The 17,818-nt window shown below is 42.9% G+C and overlaps 1 protein-coding gene across 1 annotated transcript in view; it reads left to right on the forward strand.

Moving 5' to 3' along the window:
- The window catches only part of LOC124044424 (semaphorin-5B-like), a 150,660-nt gene that overhangs the window by 127,365 nt on the left and 5,477 nt on the right, over positions 1-17,818 (forward strand). The window contains exons 18-21 of the mRNA XM_046364063.1: positions 496-708; positions 2,464-2,634; positions 6,103-6,240; positions 7,540-7,584. Of these exons, the coding sequence (XP_046220019.1) occupies positions 496-708; positions 2,464-2,634; positions 6,103-6,240; positions 7,540-7,584 (567 nt within the window). The remainder of the gene's footprint in view (positions 1-495; positions 709-2,463; positions 2,635-6,102; positions 6,241-7,539; positions 7,585-17,818) is intronic.

Genomic DNA, 17,818 nt, shown 5'->3' on the forward strand with positions numbered 1-17,818 from the left:
GTCTCTCTCTCTCTGTCTCTCTCTCTCTGTCTCTCTCTCTATGTCTGGCCAGGTGGCTCTGTCTGTTGTATATACAGTATATTCAGTTAGTGAGGTCACTGTAAAACACTTAAACACTTCCCAACGTGTCACAGTCGAGCCAGACTTACCCAGAATAAGACCAGAGCTGACTTGAGTAAGATATGAATAAAGTAAGACTCCTTCCTCAGAACAGAGAGGAGATGATTTTTCAGTTGTATAACTCTCCATGAAGGCATGGTTGAATAATCTGAATGACTTCAGAATGGAGAGTGTGTTTCAGTATAAAGAAATCCTGGTCCTATTGATCCCATGGTATCAGTGATCTTTCGCTTGAATGTGTGAGCTATTCCATACACCTATATAATATACAACGGTAGCATACTACTCTATCTCTATGACCTGTGTAATGTAGAAATGATTCAGTGTATTGAACAGACCAGTAACCTGTGTATTAACCCTTTCCTCTTCTGCTAGCTCTAGTGGAGGACCTCCTGAGGACCCCTGTGGTACGAGTGGCAGGCGCCGACTGGTCGTCATGGGAGACGTGGTCCGCCTGCTCCCAGGACTGTGCCAAAGGGTACCGCACCCGCAAGCGCACCTGTACCACCCCAGAGGGCAAGGCTGCCCCGCCAGCCTGCAGGGGCTCGCCCGTGGAGTACCAGGACTGCAACTCTCAGGCCTGCCAAGGTAAAGGGGAAGAGAACATGCACTTGCACACACATACACACACACACACACTACTTCCGTAACTATACATCAATGACCTCCAGTTGTGGTTAGCATAATACACACATTAAAACACACCACCAGGGAGAGAGCTGTATGCTGATGCTAGTCCTGCAAAGTTATGCTGAGGGGACCATTACTTCCATTAGCTAATGAAACAGAACCAAGAACTCCTTGGTTACAGTAGCTGAGTCTTTGTAGCGTTGAAACTAAAGCTTCTCATCATCCCCTAATCATGCCGTTGGCCTGCTTTAACCAGTAGTAACTCCACCAAGCTCTGCTCTTAACACTCATGTAGACGGGATGTGGATTGGCTATATTCATGTTGTATGGTTGGTGCATCACTTATGATCATCCTTGAGTGTATCATTTAGTAATGGTCATTGGCTGTGTGTGCCAAACTATTCTCTTATGTCTATATACTCAACTCTTAATTAACCTGACCTAAATGACTCAGTCTGTAATTTCTCTCTCTCTCTGTCTGTCTGATAGTTTGATATTATGTGACTGAGGGAGGGAGGTCGCGTGCGAGAGAGGGAGAGAAGTCCTTGATTGAGAGACAGAAAAAGACAGAGAGAGAGAGTGAGGGAGGGAGAGAGAGCGGTCCTTGACTGATAGACAGAGGAAGACAGAGGGAGGGAGAGGTACCTGATTTACAGAGGCAGAGCAAGACTCACAGAAAGAGACCGTGAGACCGAGAGACAGTGAGACCGCGAGACTGAGAGACAGTGAGACCGAGAGACCGAGAGACTGAGAGACCGTGAGACCGTGAAATTGACAGATGGATTGGCAAGGTAGAAGAAAATTTTCACAAGAATGAGAGATGGTAAAGAGTGAGAGATGGTGAAGAGTGTTACAGAGAAATGGCTATAAGGAGAAGCCATCTTTATTTTACAAGCCTTCTGTTTGCTGGGTCTCTCTTTACTCAGCACTCAGAGGGGCCAGACAGACAGCCAGAGGAGTGTGAGGCAACCAAAGCAGTCAGGTCCCAGTTCACTCTCCCTACTTTCTAATCCACTGAAGTAAATGGAGTTTTCTAGAGCACAGGGCAGGGCGATGGGGGCGAGGACGGCATTACAGCCCCGGCTCCTCTCACCACTCACCTCCATCTCTCTCTGTCAAACGCATTCTTTACTGTCTCGCTTCCCTCATCGTTCACACTCTCAGCTCAAACACTCTCATTCAGATGGACATGCTGAAAGTACCTGTACAATGGGGTGGCAGGTAGACTAGTGGTTAGAGTGTTGGGCCAGTAACCAAAAGGTTGCTGGATTGAATCCCCGAGCTGACAAGGTAAAAATCTGTCGTTCTGCCCCTGAACAAGGCAGTTAACCCACTGTTCCCCGGTAGCTGTCATTGTAAATAAGAATTTGTTCTTAACTGACTTGCCTAGTTAATTAAAAACAAATGTGAGTGAAATGACAACACACTTAATATAGCAAGTCTTAATAGAGGGGTTAAGCATAGCAGAGTTATTCTTAGGCATGAAAAGTGCCGTGTAGGGACAATGGACAGCAGTGTAGTTTTTTAAGTAGATAATCTATCTGGTCCTCTGGGTAGACTTTGGTTGTGTTTATTGCAGCTACAAGAGGATAACATTTATTATGTTTATTTTTGCCTAGTTAGTGATGAGAGAGATAGCTATCTGACCTTGCTTATATGTTTATGTCTTTGCGTGTGTGTTTGTCTTTTTGTGTGTGTGTGTGTTCCTGTCAGTGAGTGGAGCCTGGTCGTGTTGGTCGTCCTGGTCTCAGTGTTCAGTGCCCTGTGGTGGAGGGCACTACCAGCGTACCCGCTCCTGTAACAACCCCAGCCCTGGCAACGGAGGAGATATCTGTATTGGTCTACACACTGAGGAAGCGCTGTGCAACACACACACCTGTGATGGTAAGGCACACACACACACACCCAACACCACCCCAACACATCCATCAGAGTCACAGGCTTCCCTGTCCTTTACATCAGAACGATCATTACCTCTAATCAATACATTACAACTAGCCTATCATGATAATTACTTACTGATCAATACTGTGCCAATCAACACCTTGTTATGTCGCTCCAGAGAGGGCTGTGATGGAGTCCCCGGCCTGTCTGCTGCTTTCCTTTTGCAGCCTCAGTGCCAGCCTTGTGGTGGTGCAGACCGGTGGTGTGCCTTTTGGCCCAATATTGTGTGATGATGGGATCTGATACAGTGGGGCAAAAAAGTATTTAGTCAGCCAATTGTGCCAGTTCTCCCACTTAAAAAGATGAGAGAGGCCTGTAATTTTCATCATAGGTACACTTCAACTATGATGAGAAATGAGAGAAAAATCCAGAAAATCACATTGTAGGATTTTTAATGAATTTATTTGCAAATTATGGTGGAAAATAAGTATTTGGTCACTAACAAAAGTTTATCTCAATACTTTGTTATATACCCTTTGTTGCCAATGACAGAGGTCAAACGTTTTCTGTAAGTCTTCACAAGGTTTTCACACACTGTTGCTGGTATTTTGGCCCATTCCTCCATGCAGCTCTCCTCTAGAGCAGTGATGTTTTGGGGCTGTTGCTGGGTAACACAGACTTTCAACTCCCTCCAAAGATTTTCTATGGGGTTGAGATCTGGAGACTGGCTAGGCCACTCCAGGACCTTGAAATGCTTCATACGAAGCCATTCCTTCATTTCCCGGGCGGTGTGTTTGGGATCATTGTCATGCTGAAAGACCCAGCCACCTTTCATCTTCAATGATCTTGCTGATGGAAGGAGGTTTTCACTCAAAATCTCACGATACATGGCCCCATTCATTCTTCACTTTACACGGATCAGTCGTCCTGGTCCCTTTGCAGAAAAACAGCCCCAAAGCATGATGTTACCACCCCCATGCTTCACAGTAGGTATGGTGTTCTTTAGATGCAACTCAGCATTCTTTGTCCTCCAAGCACGACGAGTTGAGTTTTTACCAAAAAGTTATATTTTGGTTTCATCTGACCATATAACATTCTCCCAATCTCCTTCTGGATCATCCAAATGCTCTCTAGCAAACTTCAGACGGGCCTGGACATGTACTGGCTTAAGCAGGGGGACACGTCTGGCACTGCAGGATTTGAGTCCCTGGCGGCGTAGCGTGTTACTGATGGTAGGCTTTGTTACTTTGGTCCCAGCTCTCTGCAGGTGATTCACTCGGTCCCCCCGTGTGGTTCTGGGATTTTTGCTCACCGTTCTTATGTTCATTTTGACCCCATGGGGTGAGACCTTGCGTGGAGCCCCAGATCGAGGGAGATTATCAGTGGTCTTGTATGTCTTCCATTTCCTAATAATTGCTCCCACAGTTGATTTCGTCAAACCAAGCTGCTTACCTATTGCAGATTCAGTCTTCCCAGCCTGGTGCAGGTCTATAATTTTGTCTCTGGTGTCCGTTGACAGCTCTTTGATCTTGGCCATAGTGGAGTTTGGAGTGTGAATGTTTGAGGTTGTGGACAGGTGTCTTTTGTACTGATAACAAGTTCAAACAGGTGCCATTAATACAGGTAATGAGTGGAGGACAGAGGAACCTCTTAAAGAAAAAGTTATAGATCTGTGAGAGCTAGAAATCTTGCTTGTTTGTAGGTGACCAAATACTTATTTTCCACCATAATTTGCAAATAATTTCATTAAAAATCCTACAATGTGATTTTCTGGATTTTTTTTCTCATTTTGTCTGTCATAGTTGAAGTGTACCTATGATGAAAATTACAGGCCTCTCTCATCTTTTTAAGTGTGAGAACTTGCACAATTGGTGGCTGACTAAATACATTTTTGCCCCACTGTATTTATACTGTATGTGTAACCAGGCCCTCTGCTCTGTGCATCCCTCTGTGTAGTCTCTTCTGCCAATAGGACACTGTCATTCGTATGTGTGATTCTGAGCCAGCTAATCCTGGCCTGGGTAGAAAGTTACTCTCAGACGTGTCTCTGAATATGCCCACAGCCCTAATGAGACACCATTTCTAAAGAGTTTCTGATTCCTAATCTATTCTTTATTTCCTGGAATTTGCTAGCCAGTTCAAATATTGCTTCTGTTGCTGCTGCGGCGTGTGGCCGTGTGTGTGTGTGTGAAATGTGTTCGAAATGTGTGTGTGTGCCTACCCGGCTGCCTGTGGTTGTGTCCACAATTTACCATGCTAATGACGTGGCCATTTCATTTGTCTCCGGCTACGGTACATTTACTGACAAGCAGGACATTGGTCATCTATGCACAGATCCCTGCTCACTTCACGACAGATACAGTGCACCTCCAATTAGCCAAAAGGCCTTGTGTCTGTCAGTCCCCGGACTATCTGATGTCCCTTTCAGAGGTGGCTTGACTAAAGAGATTGTGCTAACTAATGGAGGACAGGTGTGTTTGTGCTTTTGTGTTTGTGTGTGTGTGACTGTTATTACAGTGAATGCTAATAGAGGTGCCTCTGGGTTTTATTTCTGCCATGATCCAATTCTACAGCTCAGACGCATTGGTTTGGTTGAGTGACGTAAATAAATGAATGAAATGAATGAAGCAATTATAGTAAGAGGGCTGGTTTGCTGCGTTATTAAACATAATTGTAATATTATGCAACAGTACGGTGTCCATATTAGGAAAGGCTCAGAGTCACAAGGCCACCAACTCCTTTTAGACTCTGAGCCTGTCCTAATATGAATGCTATCCTAATATGGACACCGTACCGTGGGTGTTATATTCTGTTGTTCTACCAACACAAGTTGTGGGAGATCAAAGAGCATCTTCAACAGCCAGTGACTGTGTCTCTGACTGATACAAGAGGTAAACAGAATGGCTACAGTCATAGAGCCTTATATATGTACAGTTTCTTTGGACTAATGGGTTTTGTCATTATGTGTTGGGAAACCGGGATTGGATCCTTTCTGTTTAGTGTATACAAGTGCCTGCCGGCCGGGAAACATGACTGCCACTTGGCTCTGGACACAAAAATCTCGGCTATGCACGAAACAAACTATGGGTTTGCTTACTCAATACAGTTTACCTCACAAACGTTTGGGTCTGTTTGTATATGGCTACGGTTGTTTGTGGCTGTGCTGTGGTGGGGCTAGTTTGTTTGTTTGTCTCATGCTCTTGGGTGGGCATGTTGGGTTCCAGCCATTCTAAGACTGTAGCAGTTACTTCAACTCAGGGTGAGTCCATGATCATTTGTCTGTGTACTGACAGTCACAGTGTGTGTGTGTGTGTGTGTGTGTGTGTGTGTGTGTGTGTGTGTGTGTGTGTGTGTGTGTGTGTGTGTGTGTGTGTGTGTGTGTGTGTGTGTGTGTGTGTGTGTGTGTGTGTGTGTGTGTGTGTGTGTGTGTGTGTGTGTGTGTGTGTGTGTGTGTGTGTGTGTGTGCAGGCGGCTGGATGGCCTGGTGTCTGTGGTCAGTGTGTGACAATGCAGGGCTGCAGGTACGCAGCAGGGTCTGTGGAGCTCAAGGCTCATCCCCATGTGTGGGAAACAGCACCGAGCACAGGGACTGCAATGAGATCCCAGGTGAGTCAGACACACCTTCATCATCATTATCATCATTGTTATCATCATCATCGTCGTCGTTATCATCATTATGTAACAAAGACACACACTGAAATGAGCCGTGTCATCTCACGCCAGTTTTCCAGAATAAGCCATTTCCTGGTCTAAAAATTATGTTAAATTGAAAGTGCTTTTAAATCCATTAGTGTCCGGGAAACTGCCCCATATACTATCAAACTCCTCCAATCCCCACCAGACAGAGGCCTTGCCCATCTACTATCTTAATTAGTGTTAATCTCAGTAAATCAGGCTTCTCTGACTGCTCCTCTGATGTCTCTGTCTGTTAAGTCTTCTTCCTTTATTTTTGCTGTAGTCGTAGTGATCTTTCAGGGCCTGGCTGCCAGAGACGAGACAAGATAGACCCACTAGCCCAGAATACCAAGTGAATTAAATCAAGGCTTCTCAAAATTAATATTAATGTGTCACAACACCAAGGATGCATCCCGAATGGCCCCCTATTCCCTATATAGTGTACTACTTTTGACCAGAGCCCTGTGCCCTGATCAAAAGTAGTACATTATATAGGGAATAGGGGTGCCATTTGGGATGCAGACCAAATCACATATAATTTATTGGAATTTTGGATGAGGCGATAGAAATCGTAAGGTCACTGGGATTGCGTGTGACACTGCCTGGGGGAAAATTGCCCCAAATTTAATCATTGGATTGTTGCGTCTCAATTAAAAACACACCCTTCCCTCCCTCTCTCCCACTACCTTCCTGATGAATTAGTGGAAGGCAGACGTGGTTTAACTTTAAATGATTGGCTTTACTTTGATTAAATGATTGGCTCAGGCTACACAACATTCAACATTCAAGACATTTACAACATTCCACTGGAGAAATGATTAATTGATTTGTGTTTCATGATGTTTGTTTGTGCTGTATGTACCGTATACAATATTTCATCTTCCAGTTAAAATGAAAGTCGACTCTGGTGTCTTGGGGTGATTCCAGCTGGTCTGTGGGTGGTAAGACTATGCATGTGCTGGTAGCTGACTGTCTGTCTGTCTGTCTGTCTGTCTGTCTGTCTGTCTGTCTGTCTGTCTGTCTGTCTGTCTGTCTGTCTGTCTGTCTGTCTGTCTGTCTGTCTGTCTGTCTGTCTGTCTGTCTGTCTGTCTGTCTGTCTGTCTGTCTGTCTGTCTGTCTGTCTGTCTGTCTGTCTGTCTGTCTGTCTGTCTGTCTGTCTGTCTGTCTGTCTGTCTGTCTGTCTGTCTGTCTGTCTGTCTGTCTGTCTGTCTGTGTTGTGTTGTGTTGCAGTGATTCTCCCGGCGTCTGGCTTTGATAAGGACCAGCAATGCGGAGGTAAGTGGATTGACAACTATCTACGTGTGTGCATGTGTGATCGTTTGTGGGGGGGTTGGAGGTAGGGGGGGTGTTAGGGATAGAGCTAAATAATTAGTTGTGAAGGCTGCCACTACAGTGCCTTCAGAGAGTATTCATACCCTTTGACTTACTCCACATTTTGTTGTGTTACAGCCTGAATTCAAAATGGATTACATACATGTTTTTCCTCATCAATCTACACACAATACCCCATAATGACAAAGTGAAAACATGTTTTTAGAAATGTTAGCAAATGTATAGCTAATTTACATGTGTATTTTGTAGAAGCAGCTTTGGCAGCGATTACAGCTATGAGTCTTTCTAGGTAAGTCTTAGGGTTGTATCACATTTCAGGTAAGACCCAAATGTAGACAGACTGTGTTGAAGTAACAAACAGGAGACAAAGGACTGTGACACATGGATTTACATCTAGACACATGAAAAGTAGGAAGTATACAGAGGCTATGGGACAACAGAGGACGAACAGCAAAGGGGCTAATGATTTTGGAGAAGGAGACACTGTGGCCCCATCCGAGGACACCCCCGGACAGGGACAAACAGGAAGGATATAACCCCACCCACTTTGCCAAAGCACAGCCCCCACACCACTAGAGGGATATCTGCAACCACCAACTTACCATCCTGAGACAAGGCTGAGTATAGCCCACAAAGATCTCCGCCATGGCACAACCCAAGGGGGGGGGACGACAACCCAGACAGGACGACCACATCAGTGACTCAACCCACTCAGGTGACGCACCCCTTCCAGGGACGGCATGAAAGAGCCCCAGTAAGCCAGTGACCCAGTGACTCAGCCCCTGTAATAGAATCCCAGTGGAAAGAGGGGAACCGGCCAGGCAGAGACAGCAAGGGCGGTTCGTTGCTCCAGAGCCTTTCCGTTCACCTTCCCACTCCTGGGCCAGACTGCACTCAATCATATGACCCACTGAAGAGATGAGTCTTCAGTAAAGACTTAAAGGTTGAGTGCGAGTTTGCGTCTCTGACATGGGTAGGCAGACCGTTCCATAAAAATGGAGCTCTATAGGAGAAAGCCCTGCCTAGAAATTCTAGGGACAATTAGGAGGCCTGCGTCTTGTGACCATAGCGTACGTGTAGGTATGTACGGCAGGACCAAATCAGAGAGATAGGTAGGAGCAAGCCCATGTAATGCTTTGTAGGTTAGCAGTAAAACCTTAAAATCAGCCCTTGCTTTGACAGGAAGCCAGTGTAGAGAGGCTAGCATTGGAGTAATATGATCAAATTTTTTGGTTCTAATCAGGATTCTAGCAGCCGTATTTAGCACTAACTGAAGTTTATTTAGTGCTTTATCCGGGTAGCTGGAAAGTAGAGCATTGCAGTAGTCTAACCTATAAGTGACAAAAGCATGGATTAATTTTTCTGCATCATTTTTGGACAGAAAGTTTCTGATTTTTGCAATGTTACGTAGATGGAAAAAAGCTGCCCTTGATATGTTCTTCAAAAGAGAGATCAGGGTCCAGAGTAACGCCAAGCTCCTTCACAGTTTTATTTGAGACGACTGTACAACCATTAAGATTAATTGTCAGATTCAACAGAAGATCTCTTTGTTTCTTGGGACCTAGAACAAGCATCTCTGTTTTGTCCGAGTTTAAAAGTAGAAAGTTTGCAGCCATCCATTTCCTTATGTCTGAAACACATGCTTCTAGCAAGGGCAATTTTGGGGCTTCACCATGTTTCATTGAAATGTACAGCTGTGTGTCATCTGCATAGCAGTGAAAGTTAACATTATGTTTTCGAATAACATCCCCAAGAGGTAAAATATATAGTGAAAACAATAGTGGTCCTAAAACGGAACCTTGAGGAACACCGAAATGTACAGTTGATTTGTCAGAGGACAAACCATTCACAGAGACAAACTGATATCTTTCTCACAGATAAGATCTAAACCAGGCCAGAACTTGTCCGTGTAGACCAATTTGGGTTTCCAATCTCTCCAAAAGAATGTGTTGATCGATGGTATCAAAAGCAGCACTAAGGTCTAGCACTAAGGTCTAGGAGCACGAGGACAGATGCAGAGCCTCGGTCCGATGCCATTAAAATGTCATTTACCACCTTCACAAGAGTCGTCTCAGTGCTATGATGGGGTCTAAAACCAGACTGAAGCATTTCTGCACTCTAACATCCATGAGAATGGAGAGGGGATGTCCAGCTCGGACGCCAGGGTAACATCCATAAGACTGAAATTGTCCCCTGCGTCGATGAGTATCTGGAGAGACTTGGACTGGTTTCCCCACAGAAGGGTGGCATGGAGAAGGGGGCGAGTAAGGGAAGAAGCAACATTATCCTTAAGACCCACCATAATACTCATTCCTACCAATGAGCTAGGTCTCTTGAAGGGACAGGTAGCCACATAATGACCGGCAGTCCCGCAATACAGACAACACTGGGTGTTAAGTCTGCGTACATGTTCGGCTGGAGACAGCCTAGCCCTGCCAAGCTGCATCGGCTCGGGAAGAGGCAAATTGGCTGTCTGCGGAGGCTCTTGGAGGAACTTGGGTAAGCTCGGATCCTCTCTGGGACGAAGACGCCGGGAACTTCCGGAGTTCATCAGATGCAAGGTGGGATCATTGAGTGAGCGATTGCGACCTTAATCAGACCTCTTCTCCCTCTTACTTTCCCGTAGCTGACCATCGATGAGGACATAAAATTATGTCCAGCAAGCCATTCTAGTCTAGCTTTTCCTGCCTGGGACTCCAAGAGCTAAGGAGTGTTTTTTAAGGAGAGAGGTCAGCGGCGCACGGGTGCTTGCGTATTGCGCAAGAGACAGAGGCTATAAGTTAGATGCTTATTATGCATAACCCATCATTAATTAGCTAAATATCGGGCTAATACCGCATTGAATGTATTACCTGAAAGAGGCTAGAACATATATACAGTGCATTCGGAAAGTATTCAGGCCCCTTCTCTTTTTCCACATTTTGTTACGTTACAGCCTTATTCTAAAATTGATTTAATTAAAAATGTTCTTCATCAGTCTACACACAATACCCCATAATGACAAAGCAAAAACAAGTTTTTAAACATTTTTTAAACATTTTTGCAAATGTATTAAAAATAAAAAACAGATACAGAATTGTACATAGAGCTCAGAGACAGGATTGTGCAGCATTGAATGTCCCCAAGAACGTAGTGGTCTCAATCATTCTTAAATGGAAGACGTTTGGAACCATCAAGACTCTTCCTAGAGTTGGCTGCCTGGCCAAACTGAACAATCAGGAGAAAATGGCCTTGGTCAGGGAGGTAAACAAGAATCCGATGGTCACTCTGACAGAGCTCCAGAGTTTCTCTGTGTAGATGGGAGAATCTTCCAGAAGGACAACCATCTCTGCAACACTCCACTAATCAGGCCTATATGGTTGAGTGGCCAGACTGAAGCCACTCCTCATAAAAGGCTCATGACAGCCCGCTTGGAATGATATTGTAGGTCTACATGCATTGTGAACTGAGCTCCATACTGAGATGGGCTGTCTGTCCCCACCCTGAGCGTTGGATGATTCATCATGCAGAGGCAGTAGAGAAGACAGATTTAGACATCACATATTATTTAACGCTTCCATTTCACATAATGCTGTTCATTTAAAATTTTTATTATAATTTACCGGTTTCTCACAGTTCTTTATCCTGGGAAAAGTGAGTCGTTTTGGGCGGTAAATATTGGTAACCGAGTTCCCGCCATTCAACCCTAGTAAAGTATAAGAGCTTTCCACACACACCTGGATTGTGCAACATTTGTCCATCATTCTTTTCAAAATTGTTAAAGTTGTGGTGGTGACGCAACTTAGGAAATGGCTGCCTAGTTTTTTGTACTGCACATCGGTTGGGTATTTCCCCCCCTAAATTCAAGTATTTACTCTGAGCATTATAATAACTTACGCAAAATGGAAAAGGGGAAAATAGGAAAAGGTCGCGGAGCTACAACAACAACCCGTAACAAGACAGCAGAAGATATAATCGTCAATGAACCCGAGATGGCTAATGCTAGCGCAAATAAGATAGCAGCCGCAAAAGAGCCCTCATTTCGTGAGGTGATAAAGGAGAAATTGCTGCGAGGCGCTCACAGGCTTACGAGAGGAACTTCGAGAAGATGTAAGAAAATAACTAAATTAGCTCAAGAAGGACATTAACCAGAAACTGGAAGAAAACAAATTAGAACTTCACAGCATATCTACAAGAATGGGGGACGGAGAACAGCACTTTGGTGAAATGGACACATGGACCTCTGCAGTCAAGGAAATACTTGAACAGTCACTGAAAAGCCAACACGCACTACAGGCAAAAGTGACAGAACTCGAAGGTTTCTCACGTTGAAACAACATTAGACTTTATTACATAGTAGAGGACGCAGAAAAAGATTCTATGCCCAACTTCTTGGAGGACCTATTCAAGGGCATACTTGAAGACGACACTGACCTGGGAATCGAGAGAGCACACTGAGCCCTGGCCTCCCCCCCAGCGGCGCCCCACCAAAAATGCGATATTTCTGGAAAATGGCCCGGTTACATACGAGCATGCAGACGAGGCGGCTAAAGTCAAGGGGCTTCCCAGTGGAGTATACCGCCAGGAGAAAGGCGACATCACCAGCGGAAAGACATGAGCAAGATCTCCCATGGATCATTGTTGACAAGCAGGGTCATGGAGAAAGAGGGAAACCATCTCGGCGAGAGGACGTTCACATCCGATAGAGACTCAGGCATTTCCCATGGGAAGATGTAAGACACTGAATCGGATTTAACCGAATTAATAGTTACCGCGAGCTGTTAAGACTTTGGGTTGTTACGGTTGACATTACAATAGGTGAAATATATCCCATATTTTCTCCCAATGATGAACAAGGGTGAGTAGCCAAAAGCATGTGTTCTTTACGAACACACTAAGTAGCGTCACGTTAATAACATATATATTAGCTAAGGATTAATGACACATTGACAACGGGGCGACAGAAGGGCATATCAAGGGGAGGATTCATGATATGCAAGCATGACCGATTATAGTTTTCACTTGTAATTAACCAATGTGTATAAGTGACGAAATAGGCGCCCTTATTATTTTTGGTTCCACCAGGTCTTGTTTGTGACTACGTCACGCATTTTCATATCTGAGCGAGGGGCCCCTTCTGCGGACAGGCTCATCTCCTCAAACCCCAGAGGCAAGAGACAGTCCTCTGACATGGAAGTCCAAATACCAAAATATTTTCCCACTTTGGTTTACTTTATTATTGTTCTTGATTTTTCGTTCATTTTTAGGTTCATGATAAGCAGGCAGATATGGTGCACAGTTTTTATTTATTTATATCGATGCATCATCAGGAATTTAAGGTCATAAGTCTCAATGTAAACGGACTGGGGAGTGCCAACAAGAGAAGTAAGGCAATAGCAAAGATGAAACAGGAGAGAGTTGACATACTATTCTGGCAGGAAACTCACTTATCCACACCTGAACACGAGAAACTCAAGAAAATTAGATTTAGGAACACTTTTTTTTCTTACAAAATGGGTAGAAGGGGAGTTGCAATCTTGATCCCAAATTCACTTCATTTTGAGTTTATGTCAGAAATAAAAGACAAGGGAAATTTATACTTGTTAAATGTAAACTGGAATAACAAGGAAGTTACATGATTTAATGTATACGCATCCCCAGGGAGTGACATGGTCTTCTACAGGAAGGTGTTTGATTTAATTGCCACAGAAACCACTGGCACACTTATCTGTGGAGGGGACTTTAACACAATTCTAAACTCAAAATTGGACAGCACAAAGCAAAATAGGAAAATGAGCCTAGTTTCCCAAAAATATCAATAGGATACTGCAGGATCTAGGACTGCTCGATGTATGGCGTGACATCCACAAGACCGATAAGGAATATACTTTTTACTCAGCCCGCCACACTGAATACTCCGGGTTAGACTACTTTTTTATGTACAGTGCAGATAGACACGGGTTTAAGGATTGTAGGATCGTGCAGAGCGACTTATCAGATCATAATGGAGTTTACCTAACTCTACACCTTGATAGCAAACCAAGAAATACTATATGGAGACTTAATACAAGCATGCTGAATGATCCAGCATTCAAGGAATCAATAAAGACAGAATTGAACATCTATCTGGAGAATAATGATAATGGGGAAGTATCTCCTGCTATATTGTGGGATGCAGCTATGGCGGTTATTAGAGGGAAGATCATAGCCACATCATCTCTCAAGAAAAAGATTAAAGCACAGAAACTGCTGAAATTACAGGAAACCCAGGAACTATCTCATGGTCAACACAAAGACCATCTTATATTACGAGAGATTCAAAAGGTAAAACAGGAAATTGACCAGATTTATAGAGAAAAAGTAGAGAAAAGGCTAGGTTCCTGAAACAACGATATTATGAAGCAGGCTCAAAGGCAACCAAATTACTAGCATGGTGACTCAGGAAACAACAAGCACAGAATACCATTTTCAAAATAAAAGACCCCAAAACTAAAAAGATCACATGCAAATTAGATGAAATACAAAATGCATTTGAATCATGTTACACAAATCTGTACAAGCAACCAGAGAAGGCAGATGCACAGACAATAGAGCACTTTTTGAACTCACTTGATCTCCCCTCAATTGGGACAGAGCAAAATGATAAACTAACTTTGGAAATATCCCCCGAAGAAATTAATAAAGCAATATCTCAACAAAAAGTCAACAAGTCTCCAGGCACTGATGGCTTCCCTTCAGAATGGTTCAAGACCTTCAGAGAACAATTAGCACCTCTACTTAAGGCCTGTTTTAACTGGATTCTGAGGGAGGGGAGTCTCCCACCGTCATGGAGAGAGGCCATCATATCAGTAATCCCAAAAGAGGGTAAAGATAAGAAAGAATGCAGTTCATATAGACCTACACATGGAGAACATAATCCCAGAATTGATTGATGGAGATCAAACTGGTTTCATACAAAATAGGCAGACATAGGACAAAATAAGGAGAACACTACATGTCATGGACCACATTACTCAGAATAAGACAAGTGCAATATTAATCAGCCTAGATGCAGAAAAAGCATTTGATTCAGTGGGATGGGATTACCTATTCCAAGTTATGGAAAGATTTGGTTTCAACAAAGAAGTGATACAGTGCATCAAAACACTGTATTCATGTCCGACCGTTAGAATGAAGATAAATGGACATTTGACACGAAAGATCAAATTAGAGCGAGGGGCAAGACAAGGCTGTAATCTTTCACCCACGCTCTTCTCCTTGCACCTCGAACCATTAGCACAGGGAATAAGACAGGACCCAACCTCAGAGGGAATAACAATAAGAGGCAGGGAACATAAGATATGCATGTATGCTGATGACGTTCTGTTATTCCTTAAAGACCCAGGCTCAAGTGTACCTAGATTGATGGATGATTTACAAACATTTGGAACATATTCAGGGTATGTGCTCAACTTACACAAGACCCAAGCCCTAGTTTATAATTATACCCCAAGGAAAGAGCTGAAGAGTAGGTATAACTTCACCTGGACCTCTTCATCCATTAAATTCTGGGAGTAAACTTTATGACATGAATTACGATCACATCAACAAGAAAATATATGATGACCTGGACAGGTGGAATTCACTTCCCTTAGATCTTAGTAGTAGAATTGAAACAATCAAAATGAACATCCTGCCAAGGTTACTGTATTTGTTCCAATCACTGCCCATAGAAATCCCACCTAAACAGTTGAGGGAATGGGATAAACGGATATCAAGGTTTATCTGGATCGGTTAGACCAATAACTAGATATACAACATTACAGTTACCAAACAACTGTGGGGGTATGGCCTTACCAAACCTAAAAGATGATTATGTGTCAGCCCAATTGAGACCTCTGGTGTGTTGGTGCAATTCAGAATACGAATCCAAATGGAAAGACATGGAGACTACTCTGACAGAGATACCCATACAGTCAGTACTGGGAAATAAGGACATGGTAAAATAAATATACAATACACAAAATCAGTGGATTAATTTCTCTCTGAAGACATGGTTTAGGGTAGTTAAGCAAAATAATTTAGACAGAGAGATCAAACTGCTGAGTTGGCTCGCATACGACCCCAGCTTCATCCCTGCAACTCAGGACAGTAGGTTTAAACAATGGATGCAGAAAGGCATCACATCATTCAGTACAATTATAAGGAATGGGAACCTAGATAACTTCCAGGACCTAAGTAAAAAACATGGCTTGGATAAACAAGATTTTTACAGATACCTACAAGTTCGACACTATTTCTTATTAAGGGAGATAAAGGTGACTGACCCTCGAGCACCTCCAAAATTAATCCAAGTATTCACTAACGCATACAAAAAAACGATTTCAAATCTCTACTTGGGTATTAATTCCTCAAAGAAACATTCTACAAATTATATTAAAAAGAAATGGGAGGAGGAACTTAACATTGAAATAACTGATGAAACATGGTTGAACATATTAGAGACTCAACAAAGCTCCACCAACTCAAGGTCACTGGGGAGCTTACTGGGGAGAAATAAGATCAAACATTGGAAAAATAATGTGATTTGACATAGAACAAACATTCATTTCTTTGTACATGGGTGAAATACCTGATAACTTACACAATAGAGAAAAGTACCTCTTGAAGGTCCTTCTGGCAGCCAGTAAAAAGGCTATCACTAGGCAATGGCTACAAAAAGACCCTCCCACAGTGACACAATGGATAGACATTGTTAGAGGAAATACACCACATGGAGCGTATGACCTTTGCTTTAAGAACTCAGCAGGAGAGAGGTCAAGAATACTGGGGAAAATGGGTTTCCTCCGTGGAAAAGGTCTAATTCAAAGATGTCAATGTAACTAATATGATATGATGAGGAAGGAATGAAGAGCACTGTAACTGACAGATCTTTTGTTTTTTGTTCTTTTATTTGTACTTTCTTTGTGTTCCGACAATAAAAACTAAGTATACAAATATTTAAAAATCTCAAAAGTTCTGTCAAATTGGTTGCTGATCATTGCTAGACAAACATTTTCAGGTCTTGCCATAGATTTTCAAGTAAATCTTAGTCAAAATTGTTAATCGGCCACGCAGGAACATTGTCTAGCACTGTCGTCTTGGTAAGCAACTCCAGTGTAGATTTGGCCTTGTGTTTTAGGTTATTGCCCTGCTGAAAGGTGAATACATCTTCCAGTGGAAAGCAGACTGAACTAGCTTTTTCTATAGGATTTTGACTGTGTCCATAGCTCCATTCGGTTTCTTATTTATCCTGAAACAAAACCCAGTCCTTAACTATTACAAGCATACCCATAACATGATGCAGTCTTCACTTTTCTTGAAAATATGGAGTGGTACTCAGTAATATCTTGTATTGGATTTGCCATAAACATAACACTTTGCATTCAAGACCAAAGTTAATTGCTTTGCTACATTTTTTGCAGTATTACTTTAGGATGGGGGAGCTGTGAAAAAAGAGACGGCTATCGGTCCACTAATACAGGACTCGTAAAGGCCCAGTGCACTACTTTTGTGAAAAAATACCAAAATAAATGTCCGCGCTACAGACTGAAATATTTGTGTGCTAGTACTGGACTTTTGTGAAAAAGCACCCTCAGTTCCCCTACTTCCCACCGCTATGCAAACAGGGTGCATGTTTTGGAATATTTCTTATTCTGTATTATTCAGTAATTACGATGTTGTTGATCCACCCTCAGTTTTCTCCTATAACAGCCATTCAACTCTGTAACTGTTTTAAAGTCATCATTTGGCTCATGGTGAAATCCCTGAGCGGTTTCCTTCCTATCTAGTAATGGAGTTTGGAAGGACGCCTGTATCTTTGTAGTGAATGGGTGTATTGACACACCATCCAAAGTGTAATTAATAACTTCACCATGCTCAAAGGAATATTACATTTTTCACCCATCTACCAATAAGTGCTCTTTTTTGTGAGGCATTGAAAAACCTCCCTGGTCTTTGTGGTTGAATCTGTGTTTGAAATTCACTGCTTGGCTGAGGGACCTTACAGATAATCATTATCATCATAATCATAGTCATTCAAAAATCACGTTAAACACTATTATTACACACCGATTGAGTCAATGCAACTTATTGTGTGACTTGTTTAAGCAAATGTTTTTATTTAGGCTTGCCATAACAAAGGGGTTGAATACTTATTGACTCAAGATGTTTCAGCTTT

This window comes from Oncorhynchus gorbuscha, linkage group LG09 (assembly GCF_021184085.1).
Source record: "Oncorhynchus gorbuscha isolate QuinsamMale2020 ecotype Even-year linkage group LG09, OgorEven_v1.0, whole genome shotgun sequence".
In the NCBI taxonomy this organism is placed as follows: Eukaryota; Metazoa; Chordata; class Actinopteri; order Salmoniformes; family Salmonidae; genus Oncorhynchus; species Oncorhynchus gorbuscha.